We start from the raw sequence: 19,989 nt of genomic DNA, 5'->3' as shown, positions 1-19,989 counted from the left end.
ATATCTGATAACGTGAATTGTAGTCTGCTCATTAGCTCCACAACTAATGTAACATTCACTACTGATCCCATATGTAATGCCTATGGGAAAGCATATCCACCCCTCAAAACGAACCATCAGCCCCCTTACTTCCAGGTTCCCCAGGAGGGGAACTATGCATGCATAGCTAGAAATTGTTCCGGTAACACCTGCCCGTCTGTCGGAACAGTGCCAGATTTTATGTGTAACACAACCATTATTGTGCCAACTAATAATCGACTCGTGTACCAACGACGGGATGTTTGGTGGTGGTGTGGGGGGAAGACTCTCCGGGGGCATCTCCCCGAGGAATGGAGTGGGTCATGTGCACACGTAATTCTAATCTTCCCAGCTCACATAGCCATAGTCAAGACACACACTCTAAATAATAGGAGGAGACGAAACATTGCACCTTTGAATATGGGACCCAATCCAACGTATATCGATGCCATAGGGGTGCCGAGGGGGGTGCCAAACGAATACAAATTGGTGGACCAAATTGCGGCAGGGTGGGAATCAATCTTCATTTGGATTACCCCAAATAAAAATGTTGATCGCATTAATTACATCCATTACAATGTGTTGACTCTCACTAATTACACACACGCTCTAGGAATGGCACTGGCCGAACAGCTCGACGCAACCTCTCTAACAGCATTTCAAAACCGGATGGCATTAGATATGCTGTTGGCTGAGGCCGGTGGAGTCTGTTCTATTTTCCAGGACCAGTGTTGTATGTTCATCCCTAACAATACGGCCCCCGATGGATCGATCACAAAAACTCTCCAGGGACTCCAAATGTTATCTGAAACTATGCATATTCATTCTGGTATTGATCACCCCGTGATAGGTTGGTTTAGTAACATGTTCGGACAATGGAAAGATGTTCTCATACCTGTGTTTGTTTCCATATGTGTCGGGGTCGCATTATTATCTGTGGTAGGGTGCTGTTGTATCCCCTGTTTAAGACATGTGATATTGAAAATCTTTGACCGCATGTTTGAAAGTGCAAAGGTAAGCCTACAGGAGGAAGTAGAAACGTTGCTGGCGGATTATGAAGATGCCAGCTTCGAATTTGAAGTAGTGTAAGAAGGATATGATAACTACACTGAAAGTCATGCATGAGATGGTGTAAGTTTGATGTGTTATTACATTACGATAAAAAGGAGGGAAATGTGAAGAACATTATAGGAGCAATCATGTTATCGAATGTAATAAAATAATATCACACACACAGTCTAATATCACACACAGTCTAATATCACACACAGTCTAATATCACACACACAGTCTAATATCACACAACAGTTTGATTTTACATACAGTCCAATGTTATGCACAGTTTAAATACATAACACATAAATACATAACACATAAAGTTTCATGATATTGTTACTAACTCTAGTTCATTTATTAACTAGAATCTAGGAACTAACCATCACACCACCGCACTTAGGTTAGGACGACCACTTAGGTCGGGGCAACCGAACAAACTCCACTCCTGAACACACATGAGGGGAGGCGGACATGGACCAAGTAAACACCAGCTGGACCGAAGTAAACATGCCCTTGACAATTTAGGTACCTTTGAATCGGTCGTATGTACTTGTATTGATTTCTGTATTGATTGAAATGTGTCGGCACATGTCGACGTGACTTATGATATTCAATAAAAGGCTTGGAGAGAACTGGAGGTTCAGAGATCAGACCTGTTCACTGAGGTTTCATCTCTCCCGGCCGGAAACTTATATTCTGTCTGTCCGTGTCTGGTTCCTACTTGCCGAGGCGTGAGTCGCTCCCCCGCGTAGGGGTGATTCTCCCTTGACAATCACCAACACAATTATGTCTCTCAGCAATATGTTTAGTGGAGAATTTTTTAGCACAAACGCTGCAACTGAATGGCTTGTCTCGACTGTGTGTTCTTGTATGGCGTCGTAAATACGACTTTTGAGAGAACCTCTTGCCACAAACTGAGCATGAAAAAGGTTTTTCTCCACTGTGTGTTCTTGTGTGTTCTGTTAAATGTGCCTTTTGAGAGAAGCATTTTCCACAAACTGAGCAAGAAAAAGGTTTTTCTCCACTGTGTGTTCTTGTGTGTTCTGTTAAACTTGACTTTTGAGAGAAGCATTTTCCACAAACTGAGCAAGAAAAACGTTTTTCTCCACTGTGTGTTCTTGTGTGTTCTCTTAAATGTCCCTTTTCAGAGAATCCTTTGCCACAAACTGAGCATGAAAAAGGCTTCTCTCCACTATGTGTTCTTCTATGTTTTGTTAAAGTTGATTTTAGAGAGAAGCATTTTCCACAAACTGAGCAGGAAAAAGGTTTTTCTCCACTGTGCATTCTTGTGTGGATTGTTAAATCAAACTTTTGATAGAAGCTTTTGCCACAAACTGAGCAAGAAAAAGATTTTTCTCCACTGTGCGTTCCTGTGTGCCTGACTAAATGAGACTTTCGCGAGAAGCTTTTGCCACAAACTGAGCATGAAAAAGGCTTCTCTCCACTGTGTGTTCTTGCATGCCTTGTTAATTGTGTCTTTTGACAGAAACTTTTGCCACAAACTGAGCAAGAAAAAGGTTTATCTCCACTGTGCATTCTTGTGTGGATTGTTAAATGAAACTTTTGACAGAAGCTTTTGCCACAAACTGAGCAAGAAAAAGGTTTTTCTCCACTGTGCGTTCTTGTGTGCCTTACTAAATGAGACTTTCGAGAGAAGCTTTTGCTACAAACCGAGCAGGAAAAAGGTTTTTCACCACTGTGTGTTTTTCTGTGCCCTTTTAAAGACAGCTTTGAAGTGAATGAGTCAGTGTGACATGCCCTTTCACCTTTGGCTTGCCCATCATCATCATCATGAGCATCAGGAGAGCATGATAATGTGTCCTCATTTTGTGCTTGTGATGGCCCCCGGTGGTCTTCATCACCTTCTGTTGTCACGTGATGACTTGAGCTGCTGCTTGGAGGCTCCGCCCCTCTCTTGTCCTCACTCTCATCCTTGTTTTCATCTTCACTCTTTGTAGGGAGAACGTTCACTGGTGACTTGTTGATCTCCTCCTCCTCCTCCTCCTTTTTGATGTGAGTCAAGTCTGGCTCCTCTTTCACAGAACGGAGATCGTTTTCACAGACGTCTGCAGGACACAAAAAGACAAATTTGGTTTGGTCAAGTCAAAGCTCAGGCGGCGACTTTGTCTTATATTGTTTCTACCGTGCTACCTTGACTTGTGCCTGCCGCATACGGAGCAATGCGTGGACCCCAACTTGGACCGGACCATGGGGGCATTTCACAGAATTACGTCCTACGATGTAAACCTCCCTATCGCAGCACAACTGTGATAAACGAGCATTTAAAAAGGAAGCACGTTGCGGCTGATGCCCGATTTCCTTCCTGACATAGTCACAGACGTTTCTGGAATATGAATTCAAATTCAACTAAGATACACCATAATATTTTTTTAGAGTTCACTGAATTATTTTGGAACTGCAATTATGCTTAACAGCCATAGGGTGTCAGTAATGAGTAACAAAGTAACACAAGACCTCCCACTGATACATCGTCATTGTCATTTGGATAAATTACCAGGAACTACGAGTTGTGGGGGTGATGCAAACCACCTGAGCCAATGGAACTTTATTACCAGGAACTAAATGTTCCTGGACTTGTAGGTAGAAAAGGGGGTTGTGAGTTTCAGCCTTTTTGAGACCATAGTAAGACAAAGATGCAGATGCATTCCTTGCAGCATGCGCTTGTTCACTGATGAGATCCGTGCAAACCATTCAATGTATTTTAAATGTTTGGATGGGGTGAAACGATGCACACGTGCACAAAACAGTGCAGGGCCACCCGAGGTTCATTGACTCTCACCCGACCAAGCCAGTAGATAGTTAATAAATAAATAAGACCAATACGTACTTCATTTAAAAAAAAAAAAAACTTAATATTTTGTGTTTTATTCACTAAAATTGATCAACCGCCATTGACGTTTTCGCGGCAGTGTGCACATTTTTAGAGTCAGGCGGAATTCCTTCCGTAAGGAATTGCTTGAACAAAATATAAAAACCAGAAAATGTTATTTTGTTCTTTTAAATGTAAATTTTATACTGGGAAAAACATGGAGTTCACCCCCCACTATTGGTTATTCTTTGGCATATATTTTCTGCACTGATTACATTTGACATAAACAAATGTTCAGCAAACCTGCAAGTAAAAGGCAATATTTAAAAATAAAACGGCAATAACCTTGAACGATTTCCCCAAACAACTTAATGTTGTGATGCATATTTCTAATGAAAGAAAGTCGTTCTATACAAAGCAAATGAGAGTAAGACGTCTACAAACCTGCTTTGTGTAGCACAACACGAGACTGGTTGCAAACTTCGTCCAGCAGTGGAAGATGTTGCTCGTTCTCTTCTTTTATTCCACAAAGTTCATCTTTGTACTTGGGTGCCGTTCTTGCACACATTTTCAAATGATAATTAAAAAATATCCGCACTTGATCTCTGCTTGGCGATGAGTCATCTGCCTCTTTTTGTTAGCGGCTCGCTAGCTAAAAAGCTAAGCTAACTACGCCGAAAAGCATCAACGCGCGAAGATGAGGTTATCGGGACACAAAGACTTAATGAATTATGTCGTAGTCCTTTAGAGTAGCACTGGACATGCTTTGAGAAAATTACAGTCAGTTTCACACTAAATCAGAAGAATTTAGCGGTGGGTGTTTTTGTTCCGGTGTGGACGGGTCGGTGGATGTGGTCGAGGTCCTTCGGAAGCTGTGCGCTTGCTAATGACGTCATGCTTTAAGCACGTATTTTTCAAATATATTTCTTTGCCTCTGTGTTTGTTTTTACACCTGGCTGTTCTCTTTTAATATATATTCTATGTAATATTTTAATTCGGTTGATTAAAAAAATTTAACAAAATAACTAAAATAACGCCACAAAAGCGAGTCAGCTCCGACGTCACTTCCCCCCTATGCCCGGAGAAGCCGCTACTGGAACAGCAGTGGGAAGGTTACGTTTCTCCTACCGAACTTGCAAGAATGTTGTGGTTCACTCGGGCTGCAAGATTGTATGGATATAATGTCTGCATATACTAGCAGTGCTTCTCAATTATTTCACGCCCGCCCCTACCAAGAAGAAAAAGATTCGCGCCCCCCCACCACCAATTTTTTTCTGTCTTTGTATATTGAGATTAGATTGTCAATAAAATATCCCTTAACTAACCTACATTGATAAGAAATTTAATTTCGAGAACTATTATCGTGAGGATCTCGAAGCTCAGTACTCTGTTGTGCAAATATTGATGAGATGATAAATATTTGTCATGTCATGTCATTATCCTCACCGCTTATCCTGAACAGGGTCGCGGGAGGGTGCTGGAGCCTATCCCAGCTGACTTCGGGCGAAAGGCCCACTACACCCTTAACTGGTCGCCAGCCAGTCACAGGACGGACATAGACACCGTCACTGAGAGGGAACTGAACCCACGTTGCCTGCACACAACTCAGGCGAGTGTACCACTACACGATCAGTGACATGATAAATATTTACTAATACGTTTTTTGCCAAAAACTTTTGTAAATGTAGCCATAATTGGGCATGGATTTAATTTATTTGTTCCTTGTTAGTTATTTATATGTATAGTTAATTTATGAAGTTAAGTAATTTACATATTAGTATTTGCATTTAATTCTATACATAGTATTGCATTGTTTGGAGGACACGCCCTTGCCTTCCGTTTCCCTTTAAATACTTCCCGGTTTTGGCCCCACACGTGTATAGATGATCAACTGGTTTGACCCTGCGGTCACTTCAGCAAAACTTTATTAAGAATAGAGACAAGGAGGACAAATTATCACCTCAACAATTCACCCTTCAATTCCCTCTTTTGCGGCAGCAGCCAACGAGGTATTTTTTTCGTTTCTATATTGTTTCAGTATGTGACATTAGTTACTTTGTTGTTTTTATGAATGTATTGTCAATTGTATTATTTATTTGTGTACAGTTTTCACGGTGTGATGGAGTAAGACGCCTTCATTAAACCAGTTACAAAAAGAAACCCATTTGTGTTTGTCGTGCCTGCGGAGGGTGTTTCAGTGAAAACTCGACAGTGAAAACGCGTCTGTTTCACCAACGCAAGTGGACAGAAGATGGCGCCGGAGACTGCTTCAACGCTCGTCGAACAGCACGATGGCCGCCTACGATGACGTCGTCACGTCAACGGCAAGAAGTGAACGCTAAGCTCAATTCGCATTTCACACACAAGCAAGACGGTTGCATCGGAGCTACAGTTACAGGAAGAAGCCACAAGAAGCTTGGACTGTTGTTAAGAAACTAATCCAAGGAAAGGGCGATTTTTGTAATTGTGCTATTTAGTTAGTGTGTGAGTAAAGTGTGGGATGATTGTATAATAATTACAAATAACCACTAGGGATCAATATTTTACATGGTTTACATTGATTGGGAGTATTATATTGACTGTTCAATATGTGCACCGATTCCAAGTTAAAGTAAGACTGCATATCTGGAAACTAATCTTAATACAAATGATGATCCTACACAAGAAAGAGACCTGCTCCTTCTCAGAGCTGAATATAATAAATTGTCGGCTGATAGAGTAGCTAATAGTCTTTTGTGGTTGAGAAGGGCCTATTATGATCAAGGCGAGAAAGCGGGTAAGTTGTTATCTTGGCAAGTTAAAAAAAGACATACCGACAGAGCTATCAAGAGCATTACAACCCCATTGGGAAATATATCTATGGATCCATTGGAAATTAATGATACCTTTAGAGAATATTACCAATTTCTGTATAAATCCGACATGTCAAAAACACCAGAAGATCAAAATGAATTCCTGGATCAGTATCAGTTTAAAATATTACCAGATGAATTTAAAAAAGAACTTGATAGCGATTTAGAAATTGAAGAAATTTCTGAAGCCATTCAAAGTACAAAAAGTGGCAAAACTGGTGGAAATGATGGACTGCCCATTGAATTTTATAAAAGTTTTAAAGAAAAGTTACTTACCCCTTTATTGAATATGTATAATGGCTCACTTCAAAGTGGGATACTCCCGCCCTCCTTACGTCTGGCGATTATAACACTCATTTTGAAACCGGGAAAGCCCCCAATGGAATGTTCATCTTTTAGACCAATAAGTTTAATGAACTGTGATACTAAAATATTGTGCAAATTATTGGCTAAGAGGTTGGAAAAACACATACCATATCTGGTACATCATGATCAAAATGGTTTTGTACAGAAGCGTCAGGGATTTCATAATATACGACGGGTCTTGAATATAATACATGAAAAGTACAATACTAAGGATATGGCATTGCTGTCACTAGATGCCAGACAGGCCTTTGATAGAATAGAATGGCCATATCTATTTAGTTTACTGCCGAGATATGGACTTGGTGCTAACTTTCTCAGATGGGTAAAACTGCTATATACTGGCCCGATGGCTAGTATATTAACAAATAACATTGCTTCAAAGCCAATCACTCTAGAACGATCTACTAGACAAGGATGCCCTCTATCACCTATGTTGTTCATTCTTGCCATAGAGCCCTTTGCGATGGCGGTTAGAACGCATACGAGTATAGAAGGGATTAATTTAGGGGGGCAGGAATATAAAATATCATTATATGCTGATGATGTCATTCTTTTTTTAACAAACTTACACAATAGCGTCCCAAGTCTTATTAGCTATATAGACATATTTGGAAAATTATCTGGTTATGATGTCAATTACTCAAAATCATCAATACTATTTCTAAATAAGGAAGAAAGGACAAACCCAACCGTAAAAACACCTTTTATTAACGCAAAAGAAGGATTTCTTTACCTCGGGGTGCAAATAACACCTTCAATTAAAACAGTGGTCCCTTCCAACTATCACCCTTTGATTGCAGAGATGAAGGAAACGCTGGATCGTTGGATGACTTTGCCTATATCAATAATTGGACGGATTAAATTGATAAAAATTAATATACTACCAAAGTTTTTATATTTATTTCAGTCAATTCCACTGCAATTGTCAAATGCATTCTTTATTAAGATTAACAAAACCTTTAGCACATTCATTTGGAGTAGTAAAAAACCCCGGTTGAGATTGCGACTACTCTACCTCCCATATGAACGAGGAGGACAACGGTTTCCGAATTTAAAATGGTATTATTGGGCTGCGCAATTGCGATCTATGGTGTTTTATTTTACAAATGAGATGAATCCATCATGGCTGTCTATCGAACAAGCCTCAGTGTCACTTCCCCTAAAGCTCTACTTATACTCAGCAAACCATAAAACCCTAAAAAAGGAGACTAAAAACCCGTTTGTGAAAAACTCTATTGATATCTGGTATAAAGCACATCATCATATTAAAGACACTCCTCTAATTTCACGTTTTACCCCTTTGAGGGGTAACTTAAATTTTGTGCCTGGCAGGGCAGATGGGGGTTTTAGGATATGGACAGAAAAGGGTATTGGAAGTGTGGGTGATTTATATAATAACGGTATATTGCTTACATTTGAAGAACTTGTACATAAATATCAAATTCATAAAAAGCATTTCTTTAAATATCTGCAACTCAAACATTTCATATCTGCAAAATACAAAACGATCAACATAGAACCTCCCCTTTCAAATTTGGAACGTCTGACACTTTCACACAGTGATGATAAAGGTTTAATTTCTGTGTATTACAACCTTTTGGTAACCCATGATGATGAATCCTCTATTGATAGATTACAGGCATGGAATTCTGATTTTGAGGAGGCTGTAACAGAGGAAGAATGGCATAGGGCATGCCTTAAAGCCCAGAAACAAACAATTAATACTAGAATGAGACTATTACAGTATAAATGGCTGATGAGAACATACATTACACCTGTAAAACTGAACTCATGGTCTCCTGTTATACCAGACACCTGTATTAAATGTGTAGAGGGACGGGGTTCCCTCTTCCATTGCGTTTGGGAATGTCAGAAATTGCAAAAATATTGGAGAGGAGTAGGACAGACATTGTGAAATAATTGAGAAGCGCTGCTAGTATATGCAGGCATTATATTCACACAATTTACAGCCCAAGTGAAACACAGAATTGTTGCAAGTTCGGGAGAAGAAACTTAAACGCCCCACTGCTGGAGCAGCAGCGGTTTCTCGGGGCATAGGCGGAAGTGACGTCAGACACCTTTCCCTTTTTTCTTTTTGGGGAGACTTCTTTTGACATCAGCATGTGACGAGAATAAAATCTCTTTCTAACCAAAATGACTGTGTCAGAGAATTTTTTACCATCACCAATTCTGCCATGCTCGGCGACCTGTCCGGAGGGAAGCTGAGCCAGACCCACACATCAACAACAAAATATACCACACAGGTTAATAGAAGGTCACAAAAACATGGACCTCTTAAACCGGAAAACGTTCGTTCAGTGGTAACAGAGTTGTGTCTATGCTGGCAGTTTAGCAGGAAGCCACAAAAACAGATGCACGTCTTGAACCGTGTTTGACAGGAAACCGTTTAGCTCGCATTTAAAAGAATTGTGACCCAAACATGTCTTGTAAGCTGAAACCGTTCGAACAACAGGAAGCGTGTGGACGGGTGTGATGAAGTCGAAGTGTTCATGTTTTTCCATTCTTTATGAGTTTGCATATTCAAATTACTTTGCTGTGCTTCAATAAAACGCCGCACAGGAGCGGGAAAGCTTTTCTCTTTGGCGGACTGCTCCTTGCAAGTGACAAAGATAATCTTGGCTGGGTGATTCATTTGTGCAGACTTGTCTCGTTTTTTACAATAACTTCTCTGGCATATCTTGTTCAAGCAATTCCTTATGGAATGATTCAACCTGACTCTAAAAACTGTCCACACTGCGGCAAAAAGATCAATGATGGTTGATGAATTTTAGTGGATAAAGCACAAAGGATTAAGTTTTTTTGAATAAATCAAGTACGTATTGGTCTTATTTATGAAATTTTTACTGGCTCGGTCAATGAACCTCGGGTGGCCCTGCACTGTTTTGTGCACATGTGCATAGTTTCATCTCATCCAAACATTTAAAATACATTTAATGCATCCATCCAGGGTTGCACGGATCTCATCAGTGAACAAGCGCATGCTGCAAGGAATGCATCTGCATCTTTGGCTTACTATGGGCTTAAAAAGGGAAAACGCCACAAGGCCCTTCTCTACCAACAAGCCCAGGAACATTTAGTTCCTGATAATAAAGTTCCTGTGGCCCAGGTGGTTTGCATCTCATAGTTCCTGGTAATTTTTGCAAATGACAATGATGACGGAACAATGGGAGGTGTTGTGTTAATTTGTTACTCATTACTGACACCCTTTGCCTGTTATGCATCATTGCAGGTACAAAATAATTCAGTGAACTCGAATAATATTATGGTGTATCTTAGTCTAATTTTAATACATATTGGATAAGTTTAAAATATAGTCATTATTCAAATATGTCAACACGAAAGTCAGAGTGAAAGTGTTGTTGATTAATGCTTGTGTGTAAGAACTTTTACTCTTCAAACGTAATTTTGTTTTAAAATTGATTTAGAAACAGAAATTTTATAAATATAAAAAGGGTCATGTCGGAACGTACTAGCAGGATAAATGTCATTTTGGGTAAAAAAAAACCCAAACGTAAATCATGCAATAAATATGATTCCAGGGCCCTTTAATTCTTTTAGGGATCCAGATTATAATGGAAGCAAAAAGTACCCACCCATGAAACTATCTCTAAATGCAAAATGAAATAATTGTAAATTTTCACTTGAAGGATTCCTATTTTATTGATGTCATTATGTTGCGATGGCCCCCAGTGGTCTGCATCAATATGTTAGGGTCCCACAACAGGTGTTCCATCAGACGCACACAATAGCCTGTGTGTGCTAACTTCATCTCGCTTCCAGAAACGTCTGTGACTATGTCCGGAATTAAATCGGGCATCAGCCGCAACATGCTTCCTTTTTAAATGCTCGTTTATCACTGTTGTGCTGCTAGGAAAGGGAGGTTTACATCGTAGGACGTAATTTTGTGAAATACCCCCATGGTCCGGTCCAAATCGGGGTCGCATGCATTGATTCGTGTGAGGCAGGCACAAGTCAAGGTAGCACAGTAGAAACAATATAAGACAAAGTCACCGCATGAGCTTTGACTTGACCAAACCAAATGTGTGTTTGTCTTTTTGTGTCCGACAGACGTCAGTGAATACGATCTCTGTTCTGTGAAAGAGGAGCCAGACTTGACTCACATCAAAAAGGAGGAGGAGGAGGAGGAGGATATCAACAAGTCACCAGTGAACGTTGTCCCTATAAAGACTGAAGATGAAAACAAGAATGAGAGTGAGGACAACAGAGGGGCGGAGCCTACAAGCAGCAGTTCAAGTCATCACGCGACAACAGAAGGTGATGAAGACCACTGGGGGCCATCACAAGCACAAAATGAGGACACATTATCAGACGCTCGTGACGATGATGATGATGATGATGGTGATAATTGTGGTGTGATCTGTGTGTATATACCGGGTGGTGATGGTTTAACCCATACACCCCCTTTATGTTGTGGTATGGTCCATTGGCCCGAGCTGGGACAATGGGCGGGCGCTACGCAGTTCAGTGTGGAGTTGAGCGTATGTCAATAAAGCCGACAGTATCGGACCTCGCTGTAGTGGCATCCTTATTTGCAGGATTAAAAACACAACATGGTGTCAGAAGTGGCTACAGGCGAGTGTCCAGAGTAAGCTTGTAAAGTCCTGAGTTTATTGGAAACGGTGGACGTGATGGACGGAGAGCAAGACGAGCCGTGTTCGCGAAGCGGCCAACGTGCTTCTGCGTCGGGGATGCATGAGGCAGCTGTGGTGGCGCCGGGTGCGACGTTCAGCATTCAACCGCCGGAGCAGTTCGACTTCAGCAAACCCCAGGACTGGGAGAGATGGATTAGGAGGTTCGAGAGGTTTCGGCAGGCCAGCAACCTTCACTCATCTTCCCAGGAAAATCAAGTGAACACTCTAATATACTGTATGGGCGACGAGGCGGACGACATTTTGAAAGGACTGAACCTGTCTTACGCACGTGAGAGGCAGTATGACGCAGTAAGGAATGCTTTCCATGCCTTCTTCATTGTTTCAAAGAACGTGATATACGAAAGAGCACGCTTTAATATGAGGAAGCAAGGGGAAACCGAAAGTGTGGATTCCTTTTTGACTGCTTTGTACACATTGTCAGAACACTGTGAGTATGGTGCTCTGCATAACGAACTGATTAGGGACAGACTAGTGGTAGGACTAGTTGATTCCAAATTGTCTGAACGTATGCAGATGGATAAAGACCTAACGTTGGACAAAGCAATCAGCATGGCAAGGCAGAGTGAGGAAATAAAACGTCAGCAAACAAGTCTGCGAGGTGATGCGTCTGCTAAAGTTGACAGTTACATTCAGAGGCAAGCAACTGCACAAGAAGCCAAAGGCTCAGAAAGAGATGGGCAGTAACGCTGCAGCTGAGAAAATCAAGCGGTGCCGCAAATGTGGAAAAAGTCAATCGCACCATCCTAGCCAATGTCCTGCTAATGATGTCATATGTCACGGCTGTGGAAAAAAAGGACATTTTAAACGAGTGTGCCTATCAGCCAAATCAGTCAATGAGGTTCAGGAGAACTCAGAGGATGAAAGCCTGTTTCTAGGTTCTGTGGCAGCAGGAAATGACCCATGGACTGTTAATCTCAAACTGAAAAATAAAAAAGTCCGGTTCAAAATTGACACTGGCGCAGATGTGACTGTGATTCCGAAATATGTGTTCGATGCAGTGTACACCAGCAACAAACCCTCCCTACACAAAGCACCTAAACCCCTGCTGGGTCCAGGCGGCTTTCCACTTGATGTGCTGGGGGCCACGAACATCCTGCTGCGGAGGCGAGGAAGAGAGACTGTCGAGGAAGTGTTTGTGGTCAGGAGCCTGCACATAGCCCTGCTCGGTAGGTCAGCCAGTGTGAAGTTGGGCCTAGTAGCTCGTCTGGACAGCATTAGCATTCAGACCCTGAAAGACTGCTATCCGAAGCTATTCGACGGTCTGGGGGTGGTTGAGCAGCCTTACACCATCAAGCTGAAAGACGATGCAGTGCCATATTCGCTGAAGACTCCACGAAGGATCCCTCTTCCTTTAATGCCCAAAGTCAAAAAGGAGCTGTATCGCATGGAGAGGATCGGGGTCATCAGTAGAGTGGAGGAGCCCACAGATTGGTGCTCGGGCATGGTGGTGGTGCCTAAAAAGAATGCTGATCCACGCATATGTGTCGACCTAACCAAGCTTAATGAGTCGGTGAGGCGAGAAAAGTACATCCTTCCGTCAGTTGAGCAGACGCTGGGCTCACTAGCAGGCGCTAAGATCTTCAGCAAGCTCGACGCCAACATGGGGTTCTGGCAGATTCCGTTGGCTGAGGATTCAGCAAAATTGACTACCTTCATCACGCCCTTCGGGAGGTTCTACTTCAACCGACTGCCATTCGGAATTACTTCTGCGCCGGAGCATTTCCAAAACCGAATGGCCACACAAGTCACAGAAGGCCTGGAAGGAGTAGTGTGTCACATGGACGATATGCTTGTATGGGGGACCACACAGGAAGAGCATGATTCTCGACTTCATGCCGTTCTAAAAAAGATGGTGGATGCTGGAATGACACTCAACCTTGGGAAGTGTGAAATCTCAGTTCAAGAAGTGAAATTCCTGGGCCACATCATCTCAGACAAGGGAGTGAAGTCCGATCCAGCCAAAACGTCAGCTGTCAGAGAGATGGCTGAGCCAACTAATGTCAGTGAGTTGCGCAGCTTCCTAGGCATGGTGAACCAGCTGGGAAGGTTTTTGCCGCAGCTGGCAGAGAAGGATAAAGCGCTCAGAGACCTGCTCTCGAAGAAGAACTGTTGGGTCTGGGGAACTGACCAAGTACAAGCTTTCAATAGACTGAAAGAGGAGCTCTCTTCCACACCTGTGCTGGCGCTATATGACCCGAACAAGGAGACTAAGGTGTCGGCTGACGCGTCTTCCTTTGGGTTGGGAGCAGTGCTTCTGCAAAAGTGGAGCGATGAATGGAGACCTGTCGCTTACGCATCGCGTTCCCTCACAGCGGTAGAACAGAGATACGCGCAGGTCGAAAAGGAGGCCCTTGCACTCACTTGGGCATGTGAACGCTTTAGAGATTTCCTGTTAGGACATCACTTTGGATTGGAGACCGATCACAAGCCTCTGCTGAGTCTCCTAGGTGCTCAAGCCTTGGACACTCTCCCACCACGCATACAGCGCTTCAGGATGAGGCTCATGGGATACTCCTACACAATGTCTCATGTTGCCGGAAAGAATCTGTGGACAGCCGACACTCTGTCACGTGCACCATTGCATGCAGAAACAACACGCGCAGACAACGAGCTCATGGAGAGCACAAATATCTATGTAGACAGCGTCATCGACAATCTTCCAGTGAGCGCCACCTACATGGACGTTCTCAGAGAAAACCTTAAAGCTGACAGTGTGTGCTCTGCTGTCATGAAACTGTGCCAGGAGGGCTGGACTGACAACAATTCCTGTAGCGGGGTCCTGAAGCTGTACTGGGCAGAACGTGCCTTTCTTACCGTCCACGACGGTCTCCTGTTAAAGGGGACCAGGCTAGTAATTCCGTCAACGATGCGGAACGATGTCCTTGCTAAGTTACATGAGGGTCACCAGGGAGTAGTGAAGTGCAGGGAGCGCGCTAGACAAACTGTGTGGTGGCCAGGCCTAAGTCAACAACTCAACGAGCTAGTCCAGAAATGTAGAACGTGCATTAAAGAACGCACAAATCACATTGAACCACTCATGCCCTCAGAACTCCCGGAGAGACCTTGGCAAAAGCTTGGGGCGGACCTGTTCACTTTGGCAGGAAAATCATACTTGGTGGTCGTTGACTACTATTCAAGGTATGTGGAAGTAGCAAACCTTTCCCTCACAAAGTCTGCTGACATCACAGTGCATCTCAAGTTCATGTTTGCCCGTCATGGAGTGCCTGAGACTTTGATAACGGACAATGGACCTCAGTTTGCTGCGCATGGCTTCGCCACCTTTGCTGCGAGCTATGGATTTAAGCACGTCACGAGCAGTCCCAAGTTTCCACAAAGCAACGGTGAGGCTGAGCGCGCTGTTCAGACTGTAAAAGGCCTCCTCAAGAAGACTGAGGATCCCTATCTTGCTTTGCTGGCTTACCGATCCACTCCTCTCCAAAACGGACACAGCCCGGCGGAGCTGCTGATGGGACGTAGGCTCAGGACCACTGTCCCTACTCTCCCTTCGCTGCTGATCCCGTCTCTTCCTCACGCCGCGATTGTCAACTCGAAGGAGAAGGAGATGCGACTGGCGGAACAGAATCACTTTAACAGGCGCCACAGGGTGCATGTTCTAGACAAGCTTGCACCTGGACAAGAGGTGTGGGTGACTGACTCAAAGATCACGGGGACTGTGGTTGGCGAGCACACAACACCACGATCCTACATGGTCGATGTGCCTGGTGGGACTGTGCGCAGAAACCGCCATCACTTGATTCCAACGGGGGAGCCTAGCATTGCGCCAGCAGCTGTACCCGCTCCAGTGTCAGCCCCCCCAGCACCCACGGCCAGCCCGCAATCCGGCGTTCCCAGAACAAGGTCGGGCAGACCTGTCAGGAAGCCCGTTAGACTGGATCTGTAAAAAAAAAAAAAAAAAAAACTGATCCAAAGAAAGAAAAAAAAAGGTGGGGTAACATTGGAATGTACTGATTGGATTTTTGATGGGAATGTTGGTGTTTTGAAAAAAAAAGTATTTGATGTCATTGTTTAAATGTTGGTGTTTTGGGAAGAAAAAAATATGTGATGTCATTGTTTAAGTTGAGCATGCTTCGGACTATTTAAGATCATTCATAGTTTTACTTAAAAGGGGAGATGTGGTGTGATCTGTGTGTATATACCGGGTGGTGATGGTTTAACCCATACACCCCCTTTATGTTGTGGTATGGTCCATTGGCCCGAGCTGGGACAATGGGCGGGCGCTACGCAGTTCAGTGTGGAGTTGAGCGTATGTCAATAAAGCCGACAGTATCGGACCTCGCTGTAGTGGCATCCTTATTTGCAGGATTAAAAACACAACAGGTAGTGATTGGTCCAGCGACACTGAGGAGTCGATGCGCGCGCCGAGCTTCCAGGGCAAACCCCGTGTCGGTGCGCGTACCGCTTTAAGAAAGTCACGTGACCACTGCCGGAATGGTGTCGACACAGCGGTCGCGCGCCAAACTGTGTTCATAAGGAAGCGCTTCTGTCAACAGGATGGATGCTCAAAACAAGCATCGAGTTATTGGCGCGTTACTTTGCGTTAAATATCCGCAAGATGGAAGACGTCACTGTTGATGCGCACTAAGAGGTGCAGCGCTATATGTCCGCAGGACACGTTGCACGTACGGAAGACCCGCTCTTATACTGGAAGTCCATGGAGGCAACGTTCCCTCACCTATTTATATTAGCCACACAGGCGTTGTGCACACCGGCTTCTTCAGTGCCTTGTGAGAGGATCTTCTCAAAGGCGGGGGAAATTGCCTCAAAAAAAGAAATAGACTGAATAACAAAACGCTGGAGAAACTATTTTTTTTAATAAAAATCTTGAATTACAATGAGTACATTGTCATTCACAACACTTTTACTTGGGCATTCAGACAGATGTTCACTTAATTTATCAACTGCGTCTCGAATATCAAAGATTTTTTGATGAAATTGCGTGTATGTAAAAATAATGTGAAAGCAAATGCCTAATCAGAATCAGAAATCCCTTTGTCATTGTACTCAAGTGTGCAACGAGATTCGAGAGCTCCTCTCTCCAGTGCAATACAACAATAATTCAGTTAAATATATAAATTAGATAAATATGAAAATAAATAGTGCGATGGAATGTAATACGAAATAGGTTATATAAAAACACATCACGTCGCTAATCAATGGAATTGGATAAAATTAGTTTGACAGATCAGTGTCAGATGACCCTGTCAAATGTTTCCTGCAAGTCCACCAGGTGTCAGTATTCAGCAACACAGTGTCAACACAGTGTCAATACATTGTGTCACTGTGTCGAAACGATACAGGATGCCTCATCTACCCATCACTACACGCAGGTAACGTGACGCTGCTGGCTTGTGTCTCTTTATTTATTGACTTGCATTCTCGTCTTTGTGCGTACACACTTGTTCGTCTGGTACAATATTTTTATTACTTTTTCACACATTATACACATGACAACAACAACAGAAAATAAACAAAAAAGTAAATAAATAAAATAAAACAGGCAGCACAGTGGGTGGTTGAGCACCCCACTGGCCCACAAAATTTTCTAAAGGTTTCCACATTTCCTCAAACTCCTCTGCTCTCCCTCTCATGACATACGTCAGTTTTTCCATTGCCATATTGTTTGTCAGTTCTTTTATCCAGTGATCCAGTGAAGGTGCGTCCGTTTTTTTCCAGTATAATGCAATGAGTCTCCTGGCTTGTAGCAATCCAAAGTCAATCAAAGTAGTTATGTTTGTGCAAGCCACAAAGTCTTTGGGGTAGATGCCCAGCACAAAAAGTTTCACAACATGAGGTATGTTAATTCCAACTCTAGTTGACAATGTCTGTCCTACTCCTCTCCAATATTTTTGCAATTTCGGACATTCCCAAACGCAATGGAAGAGGGAACCCTGTCCCTCTACACATTTAATACAGGTGTCTGGTATAACAGGAGACCATGAGTTCAGTTTTACAGGTGTAATGTATGTTCTCATCAGCCATTTATACTGTAATAGTCTCATTCTAGTATTAACTGTTTGTTTCTGGGCTTTAAGGCATGCCCTATGCCATTCTTCCTCTGTTACAGCCTCCTCAAAATCAGAATTCCATGCCTGTAATCTATCAATAGAGGATTCATCATCATGGGTGACCAAAAGGTTGTAATACACAGAAATTAAACCTTTATCATCACTGTGTGAAAGTGTCAGACGTTCCAAATTTGAAAGGGGAGGTTCTATGTTGATCGTTTTGTATTTTGCAGATATGAAATGTTTGAGTTGCAGATATTTAAAGAAATGCTTTTTATGAATTTGATATTTATGTACAAGTTCTTCAAATGTAAGCAATATACCGTTATTATATAAATCACCCACACTTGCAATACCCTTTTCTGTCCATATCCTAAAACCCCCATCTGCCCTGCCAGGCACAAAATTTAAGTTACCCCTCAAAGGGGTAAAACGTGAAATTAGAGGAGTGTCTTTAATATGATGATGTGCTTTATACCAGATATCAATAGAGTTTTTCACAAACGGGTTTTTAGTCTCCTTTTTTAGGGTTTTATGGTTTGCTGAGTATAAGTAGAGCTTTAGGGGAAGTGACACTGAGGCTTGTTCGATAGACAGCCATGATGGATTCATCTCATTTGTAAAATAAAACACCATAGATCGCAATTGCGCAGCCCAATAATACCATTTTAAATTCGGAAACCGTTGTCCTCCTCGTTCATATGGGAGGTAGAGTAGTCGCAATCTCAACCGGGGTTTTTTACTACTCCAAATGAATGTGCTAAAGGTATTGGTAATCTTATTAAAGAATGCATTTGACAATTGCAGTGGAATTGACTGAAATAAATATAAAAACTTTGGTAGTATATTCATTTTTATCAAATTAATCCGTCCAATTATTGATATAGGCAAAGTCATCCAACGATCCAGCGTTTCCTTCATCTCTGCAAAAAGGGTCATAGTTGGAAGGGACCACTGTTTTAATTGAAGGTGTTATTTGCACCCCGAGGTAAAGAAATCCTTCTTTTGCGTTATTAAAAGGTGTTTTTACGGTTGGGTTTGTCCTTTCTTCCTTATTTAGAAATAGTATTGATGATTTTGAGTAATTGATATCATAACCAGATAATTTTCCAAATATGTCTATATAGCTAATAAGACTTGGGACGCTATTGTGTAAGTTTGTTAAAAAAAGAATGACATCATCAGCATATAATGATATTTTATGTTCCTGCCCCCCTAAATTAATCCCTTCTATCCTCGTATGCGTTCTAACCGCCATCGCAAAGGGCTCTATGGCAAGAATGAACAACATAGGTGATAGAGGGCATCCTTGTCTAGTAGATCGTTCTAGAGTGATTGGCTTTGAAGCAATGTTATTTGTTAATATACTAGCCATCGGGCCAGTATATAGCAGTTTTACCCATCTGAGAAAGTTAGCACCAAGTCCATATCTCGGCAGTAAACTAAATAGATATGGCCATTCTATTCTATCAAAGGCCTGTCTGGCATCTAGTGACAGCAATGCCATATCCTTAGTATTGTACTTTTCATGTATTATATTCAAGACCCGTCGTATATTATGAAATCCCTGACGCTTCTGTACAAAACCATTTTGATCATGATGTACCAGATATGGTATGTGTTTTTCCAACCTCTTAGCCAATAATTTGCACAATATTTTAGTATCACAGTTCATTAAACTTATTGGTCTAAAAGATGAACATTCCATTGGGGGCTTTCCCGGTTTCAAAATGAGTGTTATAATCGCCAGACGTAAGGAGGGCGGGAGTATCCCACTTTGAAGTGAGCCATTATACATATTCAATAAAGGGGTAAGTAATTTTTCTTTAAAAGTTTTATAAAATTCAATGGGCAGTCCATCATTTCCACCAGTTTTGCCACTTTTTGTACTTTGAATGGCTTCAGAAATTTCTTCATTTCTAAATCGCTATCAAGTTCTTTTTTAAATTCATCTGGTAATATTTTAAACTGATAAAGATCCAGGAATTCATTTTGAGCTTCTGGTGTTTTTGACATGTCGGATTTATACAGAAATTGGTAATATTCTCTAAAGGTATCATTAATTTCCAATGGATCCATAGATATATTTCCCAATGGGGTTGTAATGCTCTTGATAGCTCTGTCGGTATGTCTTTTTTTAACTTGCC

General features: G+C 42.2%; 1 protein-coding gene across 1 annotated transcript in view; it reads left to right on the top strand.

The window, feature by feature from the left end:
- The first annotated feature begins 8,144 nt into the window (after positions 1–8,144).
- LOC148342293 (uncharacterized) overlaps positions 8,145–19,989 on the top strand; it is a 35,012-nt gene continuing 23,167 nt past the window's right edge. The window contains exons 1-3 of the mRNA XM_088288122.1: positions 8,145–8,163; positions 8,455–8,489; positions 11,331–11,418. Coding sequence (XP_088144248.1) covers positions 8,145–8,163; positions 8,455–8,489; positions 11,331–11,418 — 142 coding nt within the window. The remainder of the gene's footprint in view (positions 8,164–8,454; positions 8,490–11,330; positions 11,419–19,989) is intronic.

This window comes from Idiotropiscis lumnitzeri, chromosome 2, assembly GCF_059441095.1.
Source record: "Idiotropiscis lumnitzeri isolate Australia: NSW breed Sydney's pygmy pipehorse chromosome 2, RoL_Ilum_1.0, whole genome shotgun sequence".
NCBI lineage: Eukaryota > Metazoa > Chordata > Actinopteri > Syngnathiformes > Syngnathidae > Idiotropiscis > Idiotropiscis lumnitzeri.
Note: the sequence above shows the minus strand (reverse complement) of the source record. Positions and strands in the feature narration are given on the sequence as shown.